The 27874-nt window shown below is 50.5% G+C and overlaps 1 protein-coding gene across 1 annotated transcript in view; it reads left to right on the forward strand.

Moving 5' to 3' along the window:
* Positions 1–27874, forward strand: part of PALD1 (phosphatase domain containing paladin 1) — a 95069-nt gene that overhangs the window by 20011 nt on the left and 47184 nt on the right. The window contains exons 2-6 of the mRNA XM_036735802.1: positions 20588–20808; positions 23039–23141; positions 25203–25382; positions 26358–26522; positions 27220–27380. Coding sequence (XP_036591697.1) covers positions 20618–20808; positions 23039–23141; positions 25203–25382; positions 26358–26522; positions 27220–27380 — 800 coding nt within the window. The 5' untranslated portion in view covers positions 20588–20617. The remainder of the gene's footprint in view (positions 1–20587; positions 20809–23038; positions 23142–25202; positions 25383–26357; positions 26523–27219; positions 27381–27874) is intronic.

A 27874-nucleotide genomic window follows, 5' to 3' on the forward strand; every position in this document is an offset into this window, starting at 1 on the left:
GTCTCCTCATCACTGTAGTTGAAGGTCTGGAGGTCTGGTCCCCAAACTAAAAACCAACATTACTTCATTACCCTCTTGTATAATATACAGCTTATTAGAGTCTATTAAAGCCTAAAATTTCACTAAGACTTTTAGGACGCCCTATATACTAATAGGTGCTTGTATTCGTGTAGCACTTTGAGGTTTACCTGGCTTAGATGGGGTTATAGATTTATGACTGGAAGGGACCTCGGAGGTCCAACCTCTTTATTTTACTGTTGGTGAAACTGAGGCTGGAGAGGTTAAGTGACTTGCCCACTGATAGTGGCCAGGCCTGGAACGCTCTTCTTCCTCACCTCTGCCTCCTTGGAACCTTTTGTTCCCTTCAAGGCTCAGCTTGAGCTTTGGCACCCACAAGAGGGTGACCTTTTTGGCCTCCAGTGGATAGTGCTGAACGATTTTGTCTTCATTTGCTCCATACTTTGTACAGCCTTCCCTGTGTGTTCTCTCCAGGAGAATGTAAGACGTGTGAGGGCAAGATGAGACCAGGGACCGGTTCATTTTTGTTGCCTTTATGCTCCCCAGAGCCTCACCTAGTGCCTGGCACAGAGTGAGCACCAGATAAACACTTAATGAATTGAATTAGTTTGGGCCTCACGACTAAGAAGCAATTGCCCCATTTAAAAGTTAAGAAACTGAGGCTAGAGATGTTATTGTCTCATGGCCACACAGGTGGCATTACCAGGGCTTTAACCCCCATCCTGTTCAGATTTCCACTGTGGTGGCGGCCAGGGCCCTGTATAATACATGTGGCCGAGGGCTTAGTGTGGGCAGGGTGGGAGCTCTTCTCCATGTGGGCCCTTGGTTATTCTACTGAAAGCGTCGAAGATTCCTCAGTGTCTTAAAGGTGGATGGCAGAGGGAGGGGTGGGATTTGAGTCCCTCTAGGGAGGCTCAGAGAACAGCAGGAAGGCCTGGGGGGTGGCACAAGGGTGCCCAGGCGTCAGTGACTGGACAAACCCCAATGCAGTTCTTGGCTGGTGACTGATCACCCTCCTGAGCAGGAATTGAAGTCAGCCAGTGTGTTTGAAGAGCCCGCCCAGCTCTCCTGCTGCTCCCAGGGCTCTGATGAATAGGCCTCTTTATGTGGCAGATGCCCCCTTGGGACAGGACTTGGGGGGGGGGGGGGGCTCTCCGTGGGGCTCTCAGGGAGTAGACCGTGTCTGTCTTGGCTTGGCTTGTCCCCTTAGCACACAACTATCAGGGGTTTCTGGATCTCCTTGAGAGATAAACGGGAAGAGGGAGAAACATTTTATTTTCCTGTTCCTAAGCCTCCTTCTTCCCTTTGCCGCTTTGAGGTTGGAATGCTGGAAAAATGCCCCCCTTGCCAGGAAGCGTCCTCGAAGCATTCTCTGCCAAGTCTTCCTCGGCCGCGGTGTTTTCTAAACGGGAAAAGTGAATTTGGTTTGCAGCGCCGGGGTGGGGCAGGAGGGGCTGTTTCTTTGATCCCACATCTGTTCTCTCTGTTGCTGATGAGGGAGAGTCTCCGACGTCTCTGAGGGCTGGGAGTCCCCTGAATTGATCCCGGGCGTTCTGACAGCTTCCTTGGGCCCTGCACTGCTCCAAGTCCCTCCTTCCTTTTCCTCCATCCTCTCTCTCATCCCAGAGGAAGCCTGACCTTGCTGGGCCTCGGTGCCCTACTTGTACAAAGAAGGACCCTAGGTGATCCCCAAAGCGTCTTTCCGGCTCTGAATCTACAGATCAAATCCTGGTGTTCTCTAAGGCCTTTGAACGTCGGATTGTTAGCAAGTGTGGGCATGTGGCTTTTGTTTTGCTGCATTTTCTTAAGAAAAATTGCTTCTTTACACAAGGTCTAAAATAATAATGATAAAAATGATAGCATTGATGGTGCTTTAAAGCTTACACTTGATACATATGTATGTTTGTGTATGTCCATGTATATTTACATACACATACACACACATGCATACATACAATTTGATCCTCACAGAAATCCTGGAAGGTACATTCTGTTATTATCCCTCTTACAGAAGAAGAAACTAAGCTTGGCAGAGATTAAGTGACTTGTTCAGTCACACCGTGAGGCAGAATTCTAACTCAAGTCCTCCTGATTCCAAATTGAGCACTCTCTCCACCAAGCTAGGAGCTGTCTAAAACAGTAGCTGAGGCTTAGGGAGGGTCCTTAGAGGCTCCTCAGAACAAGGCTCTTGCTGTCCTTGGGGATCTCCCAGTTTGTTTTATGAACAAGAGGTTCAGATTTTATTTTTCAAGTGTCTCCAGCCAGATTATTGTTAGAGAGGCCAGGTGGTGCAGTGGATGGCGCACTAGACCCAAAGTCGGAAGAAGTGGGTGCAGTGGGCTGCCCGACAGACTCCTCTCTGTGCCCAGTGATTAAGCCTGTGAGTGTACTGAGGAGCGGCCTCCACAGGGTTAACTGCTTCTCGGTCCTGGCCCTCTCTCCCTGCGTAGGAAGCGAGGGAGGAAACAACCCAGGACAGAATGTGAGGTGAAGTCACTTCCCTCCCAGGTCTGTGGGCTGCTCCTCAGTTTCCACAATAAATCCGGCTTCCGCCGGGCCATGAGGTCGTCCCCCTGCCCCTGCCCTCGCTAGTCTCCCATGACCCTTGGGGTCATCAGCAGAGGGGTGGCTCCTGATGGAATGTTGCTTTGTCTGCCCGTTGAGCTCACTTCCTGCTGGGCAAGCTTTCCCCATCCCCTCCTGCCCTTCCTGCCAAGGTCCTTCACTGGGGGTGTGGGGTGTGGGGGAAGGAGCTTGGGGTTAGGTGGGATCCAGGTGCGGCGACTGTGAAGATGCCAGGAACTATGAGGAAATACAGAGGAAAGCCAAGCCAGCAGGAGAGCCAGAGGCTGGGGAGTCTTGGACCCGGGCCTGCTGGGGGACGCCGAAGAAGCCGTTGGCCCTCTCTGGGCCTGTTCTCTCCTGTGGGGTGGTACAGCTGATGGCGGGAGGCACGAAGCTTGTTAGAGGCTTGCTTCTCTTAGGCACCTTAGAACCTTAGACCTGGAAGGAAGCACTTTCAGGTTTGTAGAGCGCTTTACTCATTTGACATGCACAATAAGCCTTTATCATCCCCATTTAACAGGTGAAACTGAGGCAGCAAACAGGTCAAGTGACTTGTCCAGAGTCACATGGCTAGTAAGTATAGGAGGCCGGATTTCAACTCAGGTCTTCCTGACTCCAGGTCCAGCTCTATCCACTGAGCCACCTACTGGATCACCAGTGCAGAGCTGGAAGGGACCTGGTGGTCATTTAGTCCAGCTTCTTTTTGTAGGGCAGAAGACCGAGGCCGAGCGCTATTATACCCGGAGTCAGTGTGTGAATCCAGATCTTGGGATGTGCAAGCTGAGGCTTCTCTCTTTAACCCCATTTGCCAGGCCTGTGGTGCTATACGACTGTAACTGTCCTGGAGACTGTGTCGTCGGTGGAGTGGACTGTGGACCCTTGGCTCTAAGGGCTAGCAGTGGACCAAGCGGCCTCAGGGTTGTGGGGATTCCATCCTTGTCGGTGGGTTAGCCCTTCCGGGGATACTTGGGGTTGGTGCCTTCTCTTTCCTTATACAACGAAAGGCATTGTTCTTTATTAAAGGAACAGACAGGGAAGGTATAGAGAGGAGCAGGGTGGGTAAAAGGATGTGGGGTGGGCAGCCCCCTCCTTTGCTTTTTCGTGAGGCCAGCCTTCTTCCCAAGGTCTGACTGGGTTTGTGTGTTGTGTTTCTCCAACACGAAGGAATGTGATGGAGACTAGTATCTATCCTTCTAGCTTCAGTCCTGATTGCTTTTGACTCCTCGTAGAGCTGCAGGACCCCCACGCTTGACCACTTGGCCAGAGGAGGAGGCTCAGAGCCAGGATGGGCATTTGGCTCTTTTGGCCAATGACCGCCGATCCAAAGGCGGCCCTCCCTGCTGCTGTCTGGGAGTTGGCCCTGGCTCAGCCGCTGAGAACTGGGCCATATTCACCAGGGTATCAGCAGCTGTCCTAAAAGAGTGACCATAGCCCCTGTTTCTAGGGTCCTTTGAGGTCTACAATGTGCCTTTCTCATGGGTCTGGACCATTTGTAGTGAATGTCATGGAAAACACGGGAAGACTTATGATATGAACTGATAGCAGTCACAATAGCTAGAATTTATGTGGCGCCTTGAGGTTTGCAAAGCATTTTACTGGTTAACTCCTTTTATTCTCTCACGGTGACCCTGGAAGTAGGTGCTATTCTTAGAACCATTTTACAAATGGGGAAATTGAGGCAGACAGTGATTTGGTGACTTGCCTAGGGTCACACACCTAGTCAGTGTTGGAGGCAGGGTTCACACTCAGGTTTTCCTGACTTCAAGACCTATGCTCTATCCACTGCTCCCCCTAATCACCTGGTGAACTGATGCATGGTGGAGAAATCAACACAATGATGCTAAAGACGAAAATTGGATACAGGGATTGGTATTGGGGTCCAGATAGCTGATGCTGGGACATGCTATCGTCCTCTCAGCAGGGAGGCCACAGAGGGGGAATGTTGTCCTGGGGTATCTAGTATTTGCTTTAGTTTTGCAAAGTTTTGCTTTTCTATTGTAAAGAGATGTTCTCTGGGAGTGGTGATGGGGTTAATGGAATGGGAATGGGATGTAAAAACCAAAATGCATTAATAAAATCTTTTTATGTTGATGCTTAGTTATGTTTCATCTTAATATTAACATATTAAAAATACGTTAGAATCATGGAAAGAATAGTGAACCAGGTGTTAAGGAATTAAGAGAAAGAATCTTGGCTCTGTTCTTTACCATCAGCAGGTTACTTCACCTACTTTTCTGGGTCTCAGTTTCCCCATTTGTACAATGAGCAATATCCCCAGTAGTCTACCTCCTGCCTTGAAAATCACGTGAGGTCATGAATGGGAAAGTGGTTTAGGACTCTGTCCCTCAGTGGCAGAACGGAACCACAGGCTTGAACTCAAGGAGACGTCCGGCACGTGCTAACTATAGGAGAGTGGAAAAATAAATGGCTTCGTCTCTCTGAGCCAGTTTTCTCCGTAAATGGAGATTCTTGGCCTTTGACTCTAAGGCCCTGTCGGTCCACATCGGACATATGTTTAATGTTCCCAGGACCTTCGACCGTTCCCCTGCCCCTCCACCAGTCTTCCTCTGTGCTTCCCTACCTCCTGGCTGCTTCCTTACTGCCTAACAATACGTCTTAAAAACAAAAAATCTTCCCTTGACCCTGTCATCCCCCCAAACTGCCTTCCTATATCTCTCCTGCCAACGGTGTCACTGCCCGATTCCTTGGAAACGTCTGTATTCTACTTCCTCGCCGCCCCCTGCTCACTCTACCCCTTCCAGTGTGGCTTCTGACCCCACTGCTCCACTCATGAGGGACAGTGAGTGATCTCTCCAGTGCTTCATCCAGTGGCCTTTTCTCAGTCCTCATTCTCCTTGACTTCTCAGCAGCTTCCAACTCCTCCCCCATTTGCCTGGACGCTCTTCCCCCCCCCCCAGGCTTTGCATAGAAAAAGCTAATTTATTTTCTGTCTCTCTTATGTTAGATTTTCCCTTGCTAGAGCTTAGGGTCCCCTACCTCTCTGTCCCTGGCTCTCTGCTCTTCTGTCCATAATGTCTTCCTTGTTTATCTCATTGACTGACATCGATTTAATTGTTTATTCTGAACTCTAGATGCCAGTCGATCAGGCAGTCAGAAGCATTTATTAAGTACCTACTGTGTTCCAGGCGCTGTGCTAAGCACTAAGACTTCTCTGCTTGGACTTCCTTTGTCTAAAACCACACCTCTCGCCTGGTCTGCCGACTCCAGTCTCTCAGATCTCCAGTGCCTCCTCCACACAGCTGCCAAAGTAAAGCACAAGTCTGAGCATGGTCTGCATGACCTCTTCTCAATTCCGGGGCTGTGCTGGAGCCAGCTCACACCGGCTGGATGATTGTTAAATTTCCAGGGGGAGCATTTTTCACCTCGAAAATCTAGGTTTGAGAAGGTGATGGAAAAAAAAATGTTTACAATGCAGATGAAACTTAAAAGAGCTTGTTGTTGAATGTTTACTAGCATCCTCATGGTTGTTTTATAGTGGGGGTTCTTTTTGTTTTAAGGGTTATTGGCCTTGATGGCTGTTGAGATCACTTCCAAATCTCAAATTCTGTGATTATATGAAACGTTACTCTCCTGCTCAAACACTGTGAGTGGCTGCCCATGGCTCCTAGGGCAATACGAATTCCTTAACCTGGCTTTTAAGTCTCTTCCCAGTCTGGTTCCATCTTACCTTTCTAAGCATATTTCATATCACTTTGTATGCTCAGAGTCAGAGCCAAATGGTTCTTCTACTCCTTGTCCCTCAGCATTCCACCCCTTTCTTTCCTATTTTTGCTCAGGGTTTCCCATGTTGGCAATGCAGGCCCTCCTCACCTCTTCCTTTCAGAACCTGGATCCTTCTTCAGGGCATAGTTTGTGGGTCACCTTCACCGTCTCTCTGAGCTCACCTAAATTTCCTCTCTTTTCTCAAGTCTTCCTAGAACATTTTGCTGGGATCTCGCCCTTGCTCCCATCATTTTAAACATGATATTATCTTACATTGTATTTCTTTTCTGGACACATGCCTTGCTCCATCTTCGCCCCTCCCCAAGAGAACAGAAGGTTCCCCAAGGGCACGGACTTGGCACGGACGTGGCATCGTTTCTGCGCATCCCTAAATGCCGGACAATGTGCCTGGCACGTAGTACTCGATGAATACATTTTAAAAAAATTTAATTCTTTGTTTTAAAGTCCCTTCCAGCAATAACATTCTGTATTTTAAGGTCTCTTTCAGCTTTGTCATTTTGTCTTGTAAGGTACCTCCCAGCTCTGACATCCTAAATTCTAAAGATCCGTCGAGCTCCGATTATCTGTGCTTTAAGGGCCCTTTTAGTCTGACATTTTGGAGTTTTTCATGCTCCTGAGCACTGCGAGGCATTTTTTTTTGTTTAAAGGAGGAAAGAATGGGATGATGCATACCTTCTAGTGTGTGGTGTAGCCCAGAAGTTCTTAACCTGGGGTCCTTGGGTATTTAAAAAAAATTAACAACTATATTCTAATGAAATTGGTTTCCCTTGTAATCCTGTGTATTTTGTGTTATACATTTAAAAGGAGGATGCTGAGAACTTGTCCATGGACTTCATCAGACACTGCCCAAGGGGCCCGGGCACAGAAAGGGAAGAAGCCTTGGCTTAGACCTAGAGTTTGTGAAGTTCGGTCTGCTCTGGCAACTGGTGTTGTCACCCACAGTCCATCTAGCTGGAGCAAGAGCTTCCCTTTGAGGGGTGAGGATGGAGCTGGATGGATATCCATCTGTTGCCCACATGCAGCTCAGGGGGTGTGGATGTAGCTGCCATTCTTAGCTCAGTAGTCCACTCTGGGATCTCCTTGTTCCAGCCCCCGGGGCTCAGGGCTCTCCCAGAAGGAGGCGATGGGGAGGAAGGCTCCCCTGCTCCTGGGTTCCATCCAGTTGTTGCTGGATGGAACCCAGCTGTCTGATACTTATGATGTGAGCAAGCATCCTAGAGTTTGAAGGTCATCTGGTCCAGCTCCCCGCCTCCCGGCAGATCAGTGAAGAAGCCATCTGAACTGATCCTCCTTTCTGCATAAATACAAATTTCCTGTTTGCCTTACTACCCTCTTTAAGCATTTTTAGAATTAGTCATAGAGAGTCGGTGTGAGCTAATGGATAGGATTCTAAGGCTTGGGATCATGAGGACCCGGGCTGAGGTCCCCCCTTAGACACCTACTATGTGACCTTGAGGAAGTCACTTACCTTCTATGGAGGCTCAGTTTCCTAGTCTGTAAAATGAGAAGTTTGGACTTGTTAAACTTAAGCTCCTACTATATACCAGGCAGACAAGTGAATGGTACAGAGGGGAGATCATAGCCTAGGGAGTTCAAATCCCTCTGACAATTGCTACCTGGGTGTCTTTGGGCAAGTCACTTAATCTCTGTAGGCCTCAGTTTCTGTATCTATAAATTGGGGGCAGTGGACTAAATGGCCTTAGAGAGCGACACCTCTAGATTCTCAGACATCTGTGGGTGCCAGACCGATGATTTCTTGGGTGAAGGGGAAGCTGGGCAGGAAGCTCCCTCTACCCTTGCAGAGTCCCCACTGCCTGGCATTTTCTAGTGTTAGGGAGTTGCCTGCGCTTCAGAGACTTGCTAGGGGTCATCCAGCCAGGACGTATCTGAGGTCAGCCTTGAGTGTTGGGAGTCTTCTTGCCTTCAAGGCCAGTTTTGTATCCAGAATATTGCTGCTTGAATACAAAGTAATTGTGTGTGTGTGTGTGTGTGTGTGTGTGTGTGTGTGTATGTGTGGTCAGCACTAACAACAGATGGGACCAGGAAAGATCTCCTATAGGAGAGGTGGCCCTTGAGCTGATCCTTGAAGGGGGCATGAGTTGGAGAAGGCTGGGACTGGAAAGGGCAGAGCCTTCCAGTCCTAGGGGATAGTCTGTATTCTCTGTTCACTGAGGCTGGCACCAGCCACTTTATGCTTTTGAATATGGTCTCTGTGAGCCAGAGTGGCCGACCCCCTCTGTCTTTGCCAGGGGGCTTGGTGGTTGATCACAGACCTTCAAGGACTTCTGTGAGCTGTAGGTGTCGTGCTTTGCAAACCTTAAAGTGCCTTGTAAATGGCTGTTACTTAGAGACAGACCATTGCTAGGCCCTTTACTTGGGCATCTCCAGCTTGGAGAGGACTCAAGGCGCTCAGGTTCGAGGCTAAGGATGGGTGGCAAAACCCAGGCTGGAACCCAGGACTTTCTGCTGCTCCTGCCCAGCTGATGAGCTTGACCTCTCTGGGACTCCCTAATAGGACGGAAGAAGTAGCCTCAAAGCGTGGAAATTCTTCCCCTTGAGCTATTTCTCTCCAGGCTCTGGGAACTCAGTGGCCGCTGGTCCTCTTTCAGCCCTACAGCTATTAACCAATTCACGGGCCAATCAAGATATCACCTTTGTGATGTCATTAGTCTTCAAAGAAGGAAAGGTGGGCGCTCAACCACCACCCAGCTGACCAAAACCAACCAACTGACCAACCAACAGCTATCAGGCACCCTCTGAATGAGGGCTCTGAGCATGTTGTCTTTGGGGAGTAGACGGGAAAGGGAAGGGGTACATGCTCACTAGCTGTGTGACCTTGGGCAAGCAACAGTCCCTGTCTGCCTCAGTTTACTCATTTGTAAAACTAAGGGTTTGGATTAGATCACTTGTAGTGTCCCTTCCAGCCTGTTACAGGGGATGGTGTCAGACTTGGAGTCAGAAGGGCCTGAGTTTGAATCTCGCCTCAGACATGTACTAGCTGTGTAACCCTGGGCAAATCACTTAACCTTTCTGACCCTCAAGTTCTCCATTTGTAAAATGGGCGTAACAGCGTAATAACACCCACCTTGCAGGGTTGTTGGGAGGATCAAATTGAGATAACAGCTGAAAAGCGTTTTGGAAACCTTGAAGCGGTCTATGGCTAAGTGTTAGCTCTTAGAAGGCTAATGAGCATTTGTGTCTTGGGACGGCGAGGGGCCGGTCTTACCTCCCATAGTGGGGTGCAGACCCAGTTCTCCCAGCAACACAATAGGAGAACCAGGCATGCCTGTGTTTCCTCTTAATTGGTGGCTGCCCAGGACAGATGTATCCTGCAGCTGGAGACCTCTTCCTCTCCCGCTCCTGAGCTGACACCCGGCCCTATTTTTAGCCCTATTGTTAAGGGGCCCTGGGCACCCTGCCATCCTGGCCTTCCCCCTGCCCTGGAGGGGCATGCAAATGAGGGCTGAACGAATGGCCAGGGGCCCTGGGAAGGCCTTGGCCCTGCTTTTGACTTGGCCGGGAGAGAGTTCTCTCCCTCTGGCCAATTCCCCAGCTTTAGAAGCTGGGAAGTGTCTTCCTGGGCGGTCCTGAATTTGGAGTCAAGCGGGAGGCTATGGAAGAACTGTAAGAGAAAGAACGCCGGCCTGGAAGTGGAGAGGACAGAAGTCCAGGCCCTGGCCCCGTGTGACCTGTGAGCAAGCTGCATTCTGTCTCCGAGCCTGGGCCGCCTTCTCTGTAAAAGGATGGAGCCGGCAGCAGGGGAGGGCGGAGTCCGGAGGACGGAGCTCATGGCCGTCTGTGCCACTTGCTGTGTGTGGACAGGGGATTGTGTCTGTCTGTGAGCCTTCCTTCTTTGTAAGGTGTGGAGAGTAGCACTTGTTCTGATCACCTCACAGCCCCATGGTGAATCTCAAAGGACGATGGGAATGAGGCGGCTCCTTGGATAGAACCCTGGCCTTGGAATCAGGAAGACTTGGGTTCGAATCCTACCTCTGACCCTGGGCGAGTCACTTGACCCTCTCTGGGCCTCGGTGTCTTCATCTATAGATAAATGATAATAGCCCCCCCTCCCGGGGTCATTGAGAGGCAAATGAGATAAGGAATCTTGCAGTTTTAAAGTGCCGCATGAATGCTGTTGGTTACTCTGGGATGAGTTTATGTCATATATGTTCCCCCACAAGGGAGAAATCACAGCCCGGGGTCTTCCACCAAGACTCCAAGGAGGGCCTTGGTCTGGTCTGGCTGCCCTGGTTCTGGGGTTTTCGACCGCAGAGGTGGGAGGCGTGTGGAACCTTGGGCAGCCTCTCCTTCCTGGAGCTTGCTTGGATTCCAGAATCTTAGGCCTGGACTCCTAGAGATGGATCGATCAATTAATGTTTATTAAGCACCTACTATGTGCTAGGTCCTGTGCTAAGCTCTGATCCTTGTTTTAACAGATGAGGAAACTGAGGCCCCCAAAGCAGGAAGTGACTTATCCAATAACAAGTGACATTTCTATAGGAATTAAAGGTTTGCGGGGCACTCTATAAACAGGCATGTATGCATATTTGTGTACGTATTTTGAGTCTCACAGAAACCCTTGGAGGGTCGGAGTGATAAGGATAGTTATCCCCATTTTATAGATAGTGGAATGGAGGTTCAGTGACCTAGAGATCATAGGGGTCATGGAGCTGGAAGGGACCTCGATGTGAAGACTGAGGCCCGTAGAGGGGAAGGGCCTTGCCCAGGGTGACCGTACAGGCAGGAAGTTTCTGAGGTAGGATTTGAACCCAGATTTTCCTGACACCCAGTTCTAGTGCTTAGTCTATTGTACTCCCCCTGCTCGAGCTATAGGTGGCCAGTAGTCAACCCCACTGAGCCACAGACATCTCTTCTCCTAAGGGGCTGGGGCTGGAGACAAAGTGCCCCCATCTGGGGCTGTGTCCTCAGCACTGAGGATGATCAAGACCATAGAAAAGGAGCTCCTTGGGACCATCTCTCCCCGCCCCACCCCTCAATTATACAACTACTACAGATGTAAGAAATAAAGAACTCACTCAAGGGTGAATGTCCTTGGGAAATCAGGTCAATCATCATTCAATAAGCACTGTGCACCTACTGTGTGCCGTGCCCTGCACTAGGGTTTAGTAAGCATCGTACACCTGCTGTGTGCCAGTTGTGCACCTCCTATGTGCCAGGCCCTTCAGCAGGGTTCCGTAAACATTGTGCACCTATTGTGTACCAGACCCTGCACTCGATGCTGGAGATCAGAAGCAAGGCATAGCTAGGGAAATGTAAGGAAGGTTATGGTGAGTCAAGAAGATGCCCTCCCAGCTCCCCCTGTGACATCTTTCCTCTTTGGGAACAGCGTCCCGTCCCCATCACCTCTCAGGTACCTCCTTTGGGGTTTATCCCATCTAGCTGGCTATAGCTATTGCCTGGAATACTGGCTGGTGTTTCTACTTTCTTGTCTTCTAGTAGTGGCAGAGATATGATCGAGATTTGTTGGGATCTTCCTGGTTCTGGAAATTGTGATCTTGGGTAGCTTGGGGGAGTGAAAAAAGCTGTGGGCTCAGTTAGCATTAATGTGGCCTGCTGTGTGCCAGGCACTGGGCCAGATCCTAAGTTGGGAGAATCCTGGGACAGATGGATCTGGGCTGTAATTCCCCATTCTTCAGGGCAGGGGTCAGACAAGGTGATCTGGAAGGTCCTTCCCACACTAACATTCTGTTTCTCTGCTCATATAAGCAGGACTAGCCTTTTCTTGGAGTCCTTAGGGAAGGAAAATGGAGGGTGGGGGGGATTGTCCTTCCCCACTAGGTCCCTCCTTCCTGAACTCCAACAGGGCCTCACTGCTTGGGGCTTAGAGTTGACCATGGTGCATTGCATCTGCCAATGTGAACCCTGACCTGGGAAGGAGGGGGTGGTCCTCATTCTGACTCCTTCTCCAGTCTGTTGTGTGACCTCAGACAGAAGTGAGTGAGCAGGGTGACCTGAGAGCTGGGGGGGGGGGCGGTGGGGTGGAGGGTCTCTTCCCAGACTGAAATGCAGTGTCCACAGTGGGAGAGGGGAGAATTCCGCTGGATTCTGCCAGGCCTGGTCAGACCCTGTTCAGAGGGCCGAACTGTGGTCTGAGACAGTCAACAGACGTTTATTAAGCACCCACCAAGTGTGGTGTGGTGGAAGGGGCATCAGAGGAGCTGGGTTGAAGCCCACTTCTGACACTTACTGTCTGCGTGTATATAGCCTTGGGGAAGTCACAACTTTTAGGCCTTGGTTTGCTCTTCTGTAAAATGGGGATAATCGTAGCACCTCCTTCCTAGGGTGGTTGTGAGGCTCTAATGAGATCACATTTGCGAAGCGCTCAATGAACACCAGTTATTTATGATACTTATGTCACGCTGCCCGTCTCTTTCTTCTGTCTCTGGCACTCTATAAAGCTACAAGTTTCAGATTCGGTTCCCACACTGCTCCGAGATTTCAGGGGCCTGACAGGTGCCATCTGGCCGGCCACCCTCAGGGTCTCTGGCTTCCGGCCAGCCCCGCCCCCTCCCTGATCTGCAGGCCAGGCACATCCCCGCCCCCGTCTCCTTTGTGTCCCCTGAGAAGGGGGAGCTGCGGCGGGGATGACAGGTTGGCAGGGGACGGGGCTGGAGGCGGGAGGGGCTGGGGGGCTTCTCTTGACGAGCGCCCTTTATCCTCTGGAATTCCATGGGTGGGAGGGGGTGGGGAGAGGAAGCAGGACAGCCGAGCCATTCTTTTCTCTCTTCATCCTGGGCCCCTCAGGTTGAGCTGGGAGCTTCTCTTGCTCTCGGGGATGAGGCACCCTCCCCGGGTTCCCCCCCAAGCCTGGGGGCCTCTTCCCTTCTCTGCCCTGGATTCTGGTGCTTCCTCACTGCCCTTTTTCTTATGCAAATGTCTTCCCCTCCCCCTCCATCTCTCTCTTCTCCCTTTCTGCTCCCTCCTCCTCCTTCCTCCCCAATCTTCTCTCCTCTTCACCTTCTCTTATTCTCTCTCTCTCTCTCTCTCTCTCTCTCTCTCTCTCTCTCTCTCTCTCCCCACCCCGTCCTTCTTTTCTTTCCCTTCTTTCCCTCCATCTTTTCTTCCTCTCCTCCTCTCAGCCCCCTCCCAGCCTGCAGGGGGTCTACAATTCTTTCTGGATCTGAGAATGTTCCAGCCTCCCGGATAGCCCTGGCTGTCCTCCTTGCTTGGCTGCTCTGAATGCCTTTCCCAGAACTCTCCTGACCCATCCATAGGGAGTTAGGCCAGTGACTGCAGACTCAGTCCTCTGCCATCCCTTCTCTGTCCGCCTTGCTGAGACAGCAAAGGGATGTATGTACAGTCAGAAAGACCTGAATTCAAATCCAGATGTGTGACCCCGGGCAAGTCACTTAACCTCTGTTTGCCTCAGTTTCCTTATCTGTAAAGCGGAGCTAATAATGAAACCGACCTCCCAAGGTTGTTGAGATAATGTTTCTAAACCTAAGCTCTATGTAAATGCCGTTCTTACTACTGCTAGCATATAATGCTTGGTACACAGTAAGCACTTAATAAATGTGCTATCTACCTCCCTATTATTGGTCTCTGAGGAAGCCTTGCTTGGGTTAGTGACAAAGACCCTAGAGGTCACTCTTTCCCTCAGACCTGGATTAATTCATGGAATAGAATGGGAGCATTGGAAGGGACCTTTTTTTTTTCCCATTTTACAGATGATAAAATTGAGGCTCAGAGAAGGGGCATGAGCTGTCCACAGTCACACAGTGATTTAGTGGCACGAAACGCTGCCTCCCAGTTCAGGCTTCTTTCTTCTGCTGCCTTTGGACGCTCCCTTGTTCTTGAGGTGAGTCCTCCTGCTCCCCGGCTTCTGGCTGGAATTTAGACTTGTCTCAGAGCTGGAAGGGCCTTCAGAGGACATCCAGTCCAACCCCTACAGGCCCTTAAGTCTGGTCCACAGCACTCTGTCATGCAGTCTTCTGTGGAAGGCCTCTGCTGAGAGGGAGCCATTCCATGGGTTCCAAAGCTTCCTCTTTTTTTCCCTTTTCTTCCCTTTGCTGCCCAGTAGATCCAACCTAACTACTCTCCTGCGTGAGGGTCTCCCAGCTATGTGATGACCATTCCTCCTCCCCCAAAGTCTTCTCTTCCCCTGGGAAACCTTCAGAGTTCCTGGATGCATATTGCCAGTCTGTCCCCCAATGGCCGTGGCTCCCTGGACCACCTTGTCCAGTCTAGCCTGAGCCTTCCTGCCGTCTCTGAATTCCTCTTGTGTTCCTGGCCTGTGGCCACACAATCTAGCCCCTCCTTCCACACTGGGTGTTTGCCTTCTCTTCCACATCCCAGTGTTGACGTCTTCAGGTCCAGGATTTGTGATCCCCTGCGGTGTGTGTGTGTGTGTGTGTGGGGGGGGGGCTGAATCGGGTGGCTTCGTTTAACCCTGGAAGGACCACGTGCTTTGGTGGAATCACTTGACCCAAGAATTTTAAGTTTTTAAAAATGATTTTACAGTTACAATTTCTCCTTTGAGCAAATGTGCTTCAAATATAAGTAATTACAGGTTGATGAAATGAGATAATATTTGTAGCGTGCTTAGCACAGTTCTTGGCACATAGCAGGTGCTTAATACCCTCCAGGTATTATAATTTCATTTTGAAATAAATTTTTTTCCTCCTACTCTCTAGTATGTTTAAAATGTTTAAAATGTGGTCCTTTGAGCTACCATTGTTGAGGGATGAAGCTGTAACTGCCTGCTGACATCCTTAAGTGTTACCTTACCTTCGTGGCATAGGAGAAAAGGACCAGCATTTGGAGCCAGAGGAGCTGGGTTTTAATCTCTTATCTGCTACTTGCTACCTACATGGCCTTGGGTTAGTCATTTCACCTCTTGATGGGTCTCTGTTTCTACAAACTAAAATACAGGGATGTGGCTAGGTGAGCTCTAAATCTTAAAAGTAATAACAATGATAGCTCATTTATTGCAGTTTAAGGTTTATAAAGCAGTTTTTTTTCATAGCAAACCTCTGAGGTCAGTAGAGGAAATTGCCTACCCCTTTTGGGGGGCAGCAATCAAGGTTAAGTGACTTGCCCAGGATCACACAGCTAAGTAAGTGTGTGAAGTTGGATTTGAATTCGGATCCTCCTCATTCTGGAGCTTGTGCTGTGTCTTCTGTGCCACCTAGCTACCCCTGAAACTGAGTCATAAAGAGATGAAATGGAGTGGCCAAAGTCACACACCTCATAGAGTTACCTTGAGGTCCTGACCCCCGGTCTTCCTAGTCTTAAGGCTTTGCACTCAGCTCTCTTTCTTCTCAGTGGTGGACTGGTATTGGATATCCGCCCTGTGGTCAGGGACCAGACAGAGCTAAGCACACTGGGCCACTTGGCCATTGAACCTGGGAGCTAAATCTCACTGGCCTTGGGGTCCTAAGCCCTGAATATGCTCACCCAGGGGTCCCAAACTCGTCAATTTAGTGCCAAAGGGACCCTAGAATCCAGCCCCCTTATTGCATAGAGGCTGGTGTCTGAGGCATGATATGATCCCAAGTCTTTCTGACCTCCAGTGTGACACTATCTACTGTGCCCCTCACTTCCTCTGAATGACCCTTGAGATTCCAGAATTCAGTGAATCTGAGGCCCAGAGTCTGAGCAGGGAACTTTGTCTGATGTGACTGAAGCCAGGGTGATTTCCCTGGAACCTGGACCCAACCGTGATATGACATTCTGGGATTAGACCAATGTGAGGCGTGGAGGGCAGGGGGTCTGGGATCCAGAGCCCTGGCCCTTGGGCCTAGTGAGCAGCCCTGTTGTTCTCCCTAGGATAATCAGAACCAGGGATCATCTGGAAACTGGGAGCCTCCAATCAGACCGTGACAGGCCCCTGGCCCGTTCCCTTGTCCAGGGTGATTTATCCTGGAGTAGATTATCCAGGATTTTGGCTTACCCAGACCACAGGTGTGGAGGATCCTGGCTCTAGGGCCGGGAGGAACCTTGGGGAGTCTGGTCCAACTCCTCCAGCCCCTGGTTCAACAGAGGTAGGGGCTGAGGCCCAGGGATGCTCACTGACTTGCCTAAATTCATTCACAGTGCCTTGCCTAAACTCATTCATAGTGACAGAATTAGGGCCTTTGGTTCCAAATCCATTTCTTTCCATCTTTTCCTTTCCTGTGGGTCTTAGGCTGCCTTGATTTGGTGGCTTTTTCACAGTTTATTAGGGAAGGAAGGAGGGTAGAAAATTGAGAGGGTTGATTTTGTACCATATTTTTATTAGGGTCTTAGTCTGTTGGTAACTCTTCTCTTTATGAGGAAGGTGTGCATGTGCATGTGTGTGTGCATGTATGTGTGTGTGTGGGCATGTGTAGGATTGATTCGACCTGGGTCTATTGACACCTGACAGTGTCTGACTGTCCTGAGGCTAGTCTTAAAAACCTTAAGTGACTTGCCCAGGGTCTCACAGACAGTCTGTGTGAGGGGCAGGCTGGCCCTCTAGCCCTTCCTCCAGGCAGCCTACCTATCCCTCTCTCCCCTTCCCTTCTTTTCCCTCTCTCCTATGCTCTCATCTTCCTACCCTCTCTTCATATGTATTGGCTTAGAACCTCAACACCAACAAGCTAGCTAGTTAGGCAAGGTGGGTATCAGTGTTTCCATTTTACAGATGAAGAACTTGAGACTCAGAGAAGCCAAGAACCTTGCCCATGATCACCCAAGCCAGACCTTCAGACTCCCGGGCTTGTTCCCTTTGCTCCCCTCCTGCCGGAGTGGGGGGCTAAGTCTTGTCCTTCTCTAATCCAGGCACTGCCTGGAGGCATCTCAGAGGGACCGAATCTCAGAATTGGAAGTGACCCTGAACCTGCCCACGAGAGCCTTCTACAACATCCCTGACGAGCTGCTCAGATTCAGACCTCTATGAGGCCTATTCTAGTCCAGCCTGCCCTTTCCATCTTATAGGTGAAGAAACTGAGGCCCAGAGACAGTGAAGCATCTTGTGTAGGGCTACCAAGGTAGAAATTAGAGATAGGATGTAAAGCTGGCTTGAGGACCGAAAATTCAGTGCCCTTCCCGTTATGCTGTGTGGCCTCCCTTATCTCAATTTCTGAAGGGCCCAGGATGGGAGGCTCAGCATCTCCTGGACAACCCAGGCTACCTTGGGGTTAGGGAGATTTCCCTTCTACTGAACTAAAACCTGCCTCTGCAGTTTCAGCTTGTGCTCCAGGTTCTGCCCTCTGGGGCCAAGCGTAGCTGGCCTGAGCCTTCTCCACACCTCCACCCTTCAGTGACTGGATCCCCCTTACAGCTTCTTTTCTCCAGAATGCGTCTTCATTTTCTCCAGCCGTTCTCCTACGGCTGGGTACTTGGCTGGGTACTCGTGAGCTAGTTACTGCCCTTCCTCTCTGAGGTTTGCTTTCCTTACTTGTAACATGGGCTTATGTAAGTGTGTGTGTGTGTGTGTGTGTGTGTTTATATGTCTGTATAGACAGAAGCAGCTGGTAGCTCAGTGGATAGAGCACTGGGTCTGACAACAAGAAGACCTGAGTTCAAATGTAGCTTCTGACACTTCCTAGCTCTGTGACTACGGGCAAGTCGTTTAACCTCTGATTACCTGACAAAATAGATCTGCTGGAGAGAGAAATGGCAAACCACTCGAGCATCTTTGATGGGAGAATCCCAGATGGGATCACGAAAGGTCGGACGTGACTACACCACCAAACAGCAACAACCACGGCAGTATAGATATCCATGCATACATCTACATCTGATGTGGTCTCATAGAGGGATTTCCTTCTGGGCATGTATGGCTTGGGTGGGATGGCTGCCGAAGTCTGTCCCGACCCTCAGGTGCTGTGCTTCTGGGTGATAATTTCCTCCTGTCTGCCGCATGGGGTTGGTATGAGGCAATCTTTCTAGGCCATAAAGTACCAAAGAAATGGGAGTTGTCAGCAGTATTGTTCTGTGGGGTCCGGAAGAGGATGAAACCATTGATGGGGGGCCTTGTAGGCCATGAGAACGGGCCTGCCCTGCAGAAACAGAGGAGGAGGGGGGAAGAGGAAGAGGAGGGGGAGGAGGGGGAGGAGGTGGAGGAGGGGGAGGAGGGGGAGGAGGTGGAGGAGGGGGAGGAGATGGGAGGAGGGAGAGGAGGGGGAGGAGGGGGAGCTATAGAGAGATTTCAGGAAAGGAATTTGATCTCCTTCCAGACAGAGGGCACTGGGACCTTGGGTCAGGCGCAGGGCATCGCAGAGCCATTTGATGTGGGGACTGACTTTCGGATGGGTCTGATTTCCCCAAGCCAGCTTTGGGTCTGCAGCTGCAAACATCTGGGTTCCCCTGCAGAGTGGCTGGCTGCCAGCTATGGGGGGGACAGCCAAAGCCCAGCAGAGGAGGCAGGTGGTGGGGGTGTGGGAGAGACAGCAGATCCTTCTCTCCTAGTTAGGGGAATGAGTCTGAGCCTGCCTGGGAGCAGCTGTGGCCAGCTGTTCTTTCCATGAGGCCTCTGAACAGCCCTCCTCCACCCTCCTCCCTCCGTCCCCTCCCCTCTGCTCTGTGGTGCCGAAGCTTTCCTCTGGGACCCTCTCTCTTTTTTCTGAGTTCATCCCCTGTTCTCCTTCCTATGTATCTTCTTGGTTTGGGCCAGGTGTTAGGAGGCTGTGAAGCCCAAGGAGGCAAGCGATTGGTGCTTTGGATGTCACATAGACCTGGCCTGGGAAGCAGAGGACTTGGTGTTTGCCCCAGCACTGTCACTTTGAGCAGGCAGAGATACACCAGAGGGTGGCCGAGATGGTGACTGCCTCCAGGCTGTGTGCAGTGCCATGCCACATGGAGTGGGGTGAACGGGCTGGGATGTTTAGTCTGCAGAAGGAGAGCCTGGGCATTGGGAGCCATGATGGATGTCTTTGAGGTTTTCTAGGGCTTGTCATGGGGGAGAAGGATTAATGTTGGGGTCAGACTGGATGGCCTCTTAGCTCTCCATCTGTGACCCCACGATCCTCACTCTGCTTGACCCCAGAGGGCACAGCCAGGAGCACTGGGTGGGGGAAGGGGCTGCAGAGAGGCTTGCCGGGGCCCTAACAATCAGAAGGGTGACTACCAGGGTGGGATTGGTGGTCTCTGGATGTAGTGAGTTCCCCTTCATTGGAGGGCTTCAAGCAGAGGCCGGATGAGCCCTTGTGGGTTACGCTATTGAGGGGATCCTTGTTCAGGTATAGTTTGGACTTGGGTGGCCTCTGGGGTCCCTTTCATCACTGACATTCAGTGCTTTTGTGATGACATTTTATAGGATCATTCATTCAGTGTTGGAAGGGCCCTTAGAACCCATCTCGTGTCCCCTACCCCTCATTTTACAAATGAGGAGCCTGAGTCCTGGGGGAAGGGCGAAGTGGCCTTGGCCAAGATGACCCTAGAAAGTGGCTGTTCTAGGATGAAGTCCAAGTCATCTGATGTTATCTTTTCCCACTGTACCATGGCTGCCCCTATTCTAGCTCCTCCAGGCCTCCTGTTTTTTGGTTTGTGACCATGGAGTCCCATCTCTTCTGCCTTCAACCAAAAAAAAAAAAATAAAAAGAGAGAGAGAGAATTTGGTTGGTGTTCGGAGCCCTTTGGAGATGGGGCCCTTGTAAACACAAGGTGTGTGTGTTAATAAAGCTGTCTTAGGAAGGCTGCTGGGAGTTGTCAGCTATGACAGGGCCCCAGGGAAGAGAGGAGGAAGGCATATCCAGACCAGAAAGCGCTGGCTGAGGCTTTTGGGAGGTGCCGGGAGGGAAGCAAATGAATCATGGTCACAGTCACCCCAGCCTGCCTTTGGCCAAGGGAGACTTTGGCAAGACTGGTACCCAGAGCCCAGTAGCTGTTGAGTCCTTGCTTACAGTGCTCTTGGAAGGAGGCCAGCTCTCAGGTTTGATTCCTGTGTGGGCCACTTAGCTCGGAGTAGTGGCCAGGTGGTTGGCTTTAGAGTCAGGAAGACGTGGGTTCAGGTCCTTCCTCTGATACATGCTCATTGAATGACTCGGGGCACCTTTCTGAGATTACAAGTCCCCCATCTGCAAATATTTATTCTAGGGTCCCTTCTGGCCCTGAGTCTGTGATCCCATGAGGCTGCAACTCGACATGAGAGTCAAGTTCAAATCTGGCTTGACCCTGGGCAAGTCTCTTGACCCCTCTCAGCCTTGGTTTCTCCATTTATAATATGAAGGCCTCAGTGGTTCCTCTCGACCCTAACCCTTTGGATGCTAAGTTCCATTAAACTTCAAATCATTGTTTTTTTCTATCTCCATCTCCCTTTGCATTTCCTCCTCCACAGATCGCATCCTGAGGCTGCCGTCCCTGGATTATGGGTACGACGGCCAGCACTGCCCAGCAGACGGTGTCGGCGGTGACAGGCCCTCCATTCGAGGGCCTCCAGGGCTGCGGTGGCATGGATGACCGCCACTCACTCAGCATTCACTCCTTCCAGACCGCCGGCCCTCATAACAGCCGGGCCAAGTCCATCATCACCAACAAAGTGGCCCCAGTCGTGATCACGTGAGTGACCCCCTCGCCCCCCACCCGGGGATGCTTGTCCCTAACACTCTCAGTGAATGCTGCCTGAGATGAGGCAACAGGGGCTAGGATGGAAGGGGACAGTCAGGGTGAAGGCCCAGGCCCTGGTGGCCAAACCTGGCTCCTGAGTGCCCCAGGTCACTTTCCGTTTCTGGGCCTCACTTGTATCCTCTGTAAAGTGAAGGTGATCGATTAGATGATCCCTAAGGCTGCCTTGATTTTAAATTCTCAGGGTCCCGTGCAAGGTAAACAGCAGCCTATCTTCCAGGGCAAGAGTTCCACAGTGAACCGGATGATTCACCTTGGACCAATCCCTTTCCCTGGGCAAACATAACAGAAGTTTTTGTCAACCTCAGAGAGGAAATTAAAACTTTGGGTCAGTGGATCTGTCACAAAACATGTTCTGTGTGTAAGGTGTCATAGTGGATAAAGTGTGAAACTTGAGTTCGTGATGACCTGAGTTCGAATCCTGTTTCAGATGCTTACTAGCCATAAGACCGCCAGCAAGTCCTTTAACCTTTCTGAGACTCAGCTTTTTTTATCTACAAAATGCAGATAATGGTAGGCCCTCCATCACTGGATCATTGTCAAGATCAAATGAGATAGCCTCTAGGGGGAACAAGCATTTATTAAGCACCTACTGTGTGCTAGGCACTAAATATTTTCACTTGACCCTCACAACAACCAGGTGAGGGAGGTGCTATTATTATCATCTCTATTTTACAGATAGGGAAACTGAGGCAGACAGAAGTTAAGTGACTTATCCAGACTGACACAGCTACTAAATGTGTGAGGCTGGATTTGAACTCAGGTCTTCCTGACTCCGGGCCAGCTGCTCTATCTACCGAACCAACTAGCTGTACCTTGGGAAAATGAGAACACTATGTAAATAACGCAAGCTGTTGTTATTACTGAGTATCTGTTTGGCTCCTCACTATGGTGTGATTGTGAGCAGATTTTCTCAAGTTTTCTCCAATTTCAAATGAAGGGGTTATACAAGAAACTCTCTAAGGGCCCTTTCAGCTGTAGATCCTGTGGTCTTAGGATGGCACTCAGGGAGAGGCCGGCGAGAGAGTGTCTCTAGTGGTCATTGATCACGGCATTGATCTGGACAGAAGGACTAAGCCTAGGCAAGTAGGGAGAGTCTGTTGATTCCCTGGATGGGGAGGGATGGAGGAGCTCGCTTCCAGCTCCCAGACGCCTCCTGCCCACCCCAAGCAATGAGGAGAACGAACCTGTTGGCCGTGTGTCTCTCCGCTCTTTGGTGGGCATCTCTGGAGAGTCAAAAGAAAGCAGGAAAGTCAATCCCCGTGGTCAGGGCGGGGTGCTGGAGAAAGAACCTGGGCGTGGAGCCTCCCCGGGAGTGGTTCTGGGCAGTCTGAGGAGGCCCTGGCTCAGGGAAGTTTTCTTGCTGGGAGGCCAGCGGGAGCATGATCAAGGAGGAGGAGGGCGGGGCTCCGGGGTTCTTGGCCAGCTCACCTGCGCATGAGGGAGAGTCAGAATAGCCTTTGACTGATTGAGAGCAATCACAGAATCGCAGACTCCCTAGGTGGATCAGTCCATCCAGGATTTATTAAGTCCCTAATGTGTGCCAGGCGCTGTGCGGGCTCTAAGGGTATGAGCGTGAAGAATGAAACAATCTCTACTCACATTCTAAGTGGAAGAGAAACAACACGTAGAAATGCACGCGGCATAAATGCACAGTGAATAAATGCAAGTGTGTACAAAGTTGTTTGATACAAGGTGGTTTGGGGGGGAGGGCACCGGCAGTTGGGGGGATCAGGAAGGTGACATTGCCTCTGTAAGGAGGTAAAAGCTGTGCCATTACAATGTAAGCTCCTTGAGGGCAGGGGTTGTTTGTGATTTTTCTTTTCTTTGTATCCCCAGCACTTAGCCTAATGCCTGGCACATAAGTAATCCCTTAATAAATGCTTGTTGAACGATTGATCTTCCATTTCTATAGAGCTTTTAAAGCTTACAGGTCCTTCTGCCGTCCACCACCAACAGGCCTTAGGGCTTTGTAATGCTCATTTTACAGGTCAGGAAAGTGTTCCTTCTCTCCGATCAGAGCTTCCATATTGATACCTTAAGGAGGGAGCCAGAAGGGCTGGAGGAGAGGGAGAAGGGGAGGTGTGACTGTCACTGACTTATGGATTCCTGGGAATGGTGTGAGGGGGCAGTGGGTGATGACTCTCACTGCTCCCTGGGACAGGTACAACTGTAAGGAAGAGTTCCAGATCCATGATGAAGTGCTCAAGGCCCATTACACAGTGGGCCGGATCTCAGAGAACACACCGGAGCACTACCTGGTCCAGGTGAGCCCCGCCCTCCCCCATCACCAGGCCCTCTCCTTTCTCTTTCCTTTCCCCTCTTCTCGCTTCCTCTCCCCCTTTCCCGTATACCTCCCCCTCACTCTCTTTCTCTTCCCTTTCCCCCCCTTCCTCTCCCCTCCTCTTTTGCTTCAACCTTCTCCTTTCCTTTCTTTTCCTCCTCTTTTTTTCCCTCTATTTCTTGCCCTCCCTTCATCCCGCTGACTTTTTCCTCTTTCCCTGTCTTCCATTTTCTTTTCCCACCCCCTTTAAAAGCTCTTTAGTCATGGGAAAAATTGTCCTCCTCTCTTCTTCCCCTTTCTTTCTCCTCTTGCTTTCTTTTTCTTTCCCTTCCCTTCTTTTTCCTCCAGGGCCTCTGCAGCCTTTAGCCTTTGGATGGCTCACCTGAGCTGTCCGAGATCCCCTGCCTCTCATGGCCACGTTCCATCCTGGGCACTTGACCCAAAATATGTCCCAGAGAGCCAACTGTTGAGTCATTTACTCCTTTCTACCTTCTGACCAATCCCTTTGAGCTAACCAGGACCTGAGACGATTGAATAGACTGTCAAAACCCAAAAGGGACCCTAAAGACTCTTGAATCAAGCCCCTTTTAGAGATGATCATGCTTGGCTCTCTGCCGAGCTGAGCCTAGCCGTGTGTAGACCTAGGGAGATGCATTTCTTCTTCTCCATCTTTCCACTCCCTCAGCATCCAGGCCTTTTATTCTTCAAGCGTCTGGGGAGTCTCACCGTCCAGCTGTCCTTCTGGCTTCCCTCTCTCCGGCATAGATTGTTATGTTGATTTTTTTTAAAAGGAGCACAGTTGGGAATTTTCCTAACCTTTTACCCTCATGGAGGCCTGGAAAGGAACAAGTTTGTTCATCCATCTGGTATAAGTGTCTGTTCTGCCACTAGGCAGGGGAGATGGAGGAGATAACCTCTCAAGGTCCCTTCCAGCCTGAGAATTATCTGATGTTCCCAGGGTCCTGAGGGGTCCCCACGCAGAGGTTAAGCTAGTTGAATGGCCTCTGACTCTCTCCTCTGTTCCTTTGCTCACTGCCATTACACCTGAGTAGAATGTGTCCCTGCTGCTGGGGAAAGGACAAACATGGCACATTCCACCCTGCCCTGCCCTAATTCACACTCAGACCCTCAGGGAGAGGCCCAGCCCTCCCCTTTTCATCCTGCATCATGGCTCCAGCTTCCCTTTCTAGCCCTTCGCCTCTCTCTGTCCTCCTTTACTAATGCTGGTTTCCAGCCAACTGAGACTGTCCACCGCTCCCTGATCTTGTCCTGCCCTTTCCTGTCTTGCTGAATTACGCTCTGTCATCTCCCACGCCTGGATCACAGTCCTCCCTTATCTCTGTCTGACTTCAAGGCCCAGCTCAGACACTGCCTTCCTCATACTGTCATCTTTAACGGACGGACGCCCACCCCCTAGCCCAGCTCCCCCACCCCACCCTCCACCCCCTCCTAGCTGAAAGGCTTTTCTCTTGCCTCAGATTTTCCTCTGGTACTTTACCTGGATCTCCTTCTTTCCTTACACTCTGCTCCTTTTTATCCCTATTTGTATACACATCCCACTCTGTTGATCAGAATGGAAGCCTTCTGAGGGCAGGTTTCGTCCTTGGGTTGTACCTGCAGTACACGGTGCTCTCCTCTAACAAGAATCCAGCACACGTTTGTTATTTGTCCCAGGGCCTCCTGGGGAGTTATCTTCTACACCCAATTCCTTTTATTTCTGAGAGCAGCTCGATGTAGTGGAAAGAGAGCTGAATCTAGAGTCAGAAGACTCAGGTTCAAATCCTGGTACTTCGACTTACAAGCCGAGTGACTCTGGGCAAGTCATTCACCTTTCTGGGCTTCATCTGTAAACTGAAGGTTGGATTGTATGGTCTCTCAGGTCCCCCAGAACCAGCCCCCACCCCCTGAGGCTAAAAGGAAACAAGTCATGTTTCCAAATGAAGCTTGTGTCCTGAGATGAATGGGAAGCCGTGGGGTGGGGGTGGTTTGAAGGGGCTCCTGTCACATTCCTCAAGGCTCTACCCTCTCCCTCTTATTTTCCCAGGGACGCTACTTCATGGTGCGGGACGTCTCAGGGAAAATGGACACCTTGAACACCACAGGGAGCTGCGGGGCTGCCAACTTCCGCCAGGCCCGAGGCGGGCACGCTGTGTTTGGCATGGGGCAGCCTAGCCTTGCAGGCTTCAAGAGGGTTCTCCAGAAATTGCAGAGCGATGGCCATAAGGTGGGTGGCTGCCCTTACTCCATGTAAGAAACTGATCTCAGGGTTGGGGTTGGGACTGGGGAGAGAACCGAGGTGAGGGAAGGATGGAGATATATTTGCGGAGCAGAGATGAGCGGGTGGTGTGCAGGGGATGACAGAGGAAACTGGTGTGGCTAATGGTTAGTGTTTGTGATGGGCGTGATGGTGGGGATGATGGGTGTGGTGGTGGGATGATGGTAGTGATGGTGATCAGGTTGGAGAAGTAGAAAGGGCCAGGTTGTGCAGGGCCTTGGAAGCCAAGCCAAGGTCTTTGGGCTTTAACAGTGGAATACCATAGAACCTACTACATTGTAAGCTCCTAGAAGGCAGGGCCCTTGTCTTTTTCATCACCCCTTGTTCCTGGCATAGCTCTCTAAACACACCAGATGCTTAATGGTTTTTAAGTGACACGACTGTGTCAGTAGGTACTTTCTACGCATGAACGAGAATTGTAGTGGAGACCTGCCCAGGGATCAGTGGGAGGCCCCTATATGAAGAACCTATGAATTAGAGGGGAAGGAAGGAAAGGAAGGGAGCTTGAGATCCTAAGGGAAAGACAGGGGACAGGAGATGGGGGTGGCGTGGCCCTGCTTCACCTCCAGGTTAGGTTGTTGGTTGTTCTGGAGGCGCAGATTGCAACTCACACATCTTTAGATTCCCCTATAGCACAGAGCCTTTCACATGATAGGTACTCAGTAAATATGTTTTAATGAATACATAATGAATCAATGATAGTCTTATGATAGTATTGCGTAGGTGGGCAATGGCTGAGATGGTGACAGTGACATTGGTGGTGATGGTGTTGATGGCGACAGTGATCATGATGACAATGGATTTCTGGTGTACACCATTGATGGGGGTAGGACAATGGCTTTGAGAATGGTGATTATGGTAGGGGTGATGGTAATGATGGTGATGATGGTGGTGATGGGTCCCTTCCTCTCGGGCTTTCTGCAGGAGTGCATCTTCTTCTGTGTCCGTGAGGAGCCCGTCTTGTTTTTGCGCTTGGACGATGACTTTGTGTCCTACACGCCTCGGGACAAACAGAACCTCTGTGAGAATCTCTGTGGACTGAGCTCCGGTGTCCAGGTGGAGAGCTTGGAGCTGGCCATTCGGAAAGAGGTGACAGCGGGGGGGGGGGAGGGGAAGGGGGAGGATGTGGTGGGCTGGTGGCTGCCTTGTCGTTGGGTGGGGAATGAGCTAAGAATGTTCTGTGGGCCCTGTGGGAGTAGAAGGCTCAGTGCGAGATCACAACGTCCTCTATTCAGATCTGGCAGGGACCCTAGAGGTCACTGAACCCACCCCCATCATTTTACAGATGAGAAAACAGACCCACAGACGTTACACAGAGAGTAAATGTATGAGGCAGGATTTGAACCCTGTTCTTTCTGATTTCCAAGTCCAGCACTCTATGCAGTGTTCCACCAGGGGCTTTGGAGTCAGGAAGACCTGGGTGTGAATCAGATACTTACAAGCTGCGTCACCCTGGGCTAGTCTCTTAACTTTTCTGACCCATGCAGGATTTTCTCATCTGTAACATCAGAGGGGGTTGGACTTAATGGGGAATAACCACTTATTAAGTACCTACTGTGTGCCAGGCACTGTGCTAAGTGCCTTTTACAAATGTTCTCTCGTTTGATCCTCACAACAACCCTTGGGGGTAGGTCTGTTTTTATGGTTGATGAAACTGAGGCAAATGGAATTTGATTTGAACTGGGGTCTTCCTGACTCCAGGCTTAGAGCTCTGTCCACTGTGCTACAAGCTGTCTCTGAGCCGGCCATCCCACAAGTAATGCTCGTCTGGCCCTTTCTGTTCCAGATTCACGACTTTGCCCAGCTGAGTGAAAACGTGTACCACGTCTACCACGACATCGAGCACTTCCGAGAAGAGCCGCACTTGGTGCAGATCCAGAGTGAGGATGACATCCATGTGACAGAGGAGGTGTATAAGCGTCCCGTCTTTCTGCTCCCTTCCTACAGGTAACAACCCAACCCACTGAGGCGCTGTTCTTCAGCCTCAGTGGCTACTGCCCCAGGCTGGGCTCTAGGGCCACTGGACTCTCTCCCTGAGTTCTATTTCTGATTCACTGAGAAAGACCCTTTTTCTATCCAAGGCCTCAGTTTTCCTACCTGTATAATGGGCTGATTTATTTTCACCCTCTCCATGACCCTGGTTTGGGTATGCAGATGCGGTCATATCTTTGGAAGATACCCTAGGGGCATGGGGCGTTGTTTGTGTCTTTCTCCTCTCTCTTTTATCTGTCTCTCTCTTTGTTATTTTATTAATTTCTCTCTCTCTTTATCATTGACTTTTATTTTCATAGCTATTCGTTTCTTTTCTATTAAACAAACATTTATCAAGTGCCTGCTTGCTCCAGGGCACTGGGAGACATATAAAATTTGGCTGAGACACACTCTTCAGGAGATTATAGTCTAGTGGGATAAGACAGATATAGAAAATGTAATATCCTGTG

This window comes from Trichosurus vulpecula, chromosome 8 (assembly GCF_011100635.1).
Source record: "Trichosurus vulpecula isolate mTriVul1 chromosome 8, mTriVul1.pri, whole genome shotgun sequence".
Taxonomy (NCBI): domain Eukaryota; kingdom Metazoa; phylum Chordata; class Mammalia; order Diprotodontia; family Phalangeridae; genus Trichosurus; species Trichosurus vulpecula.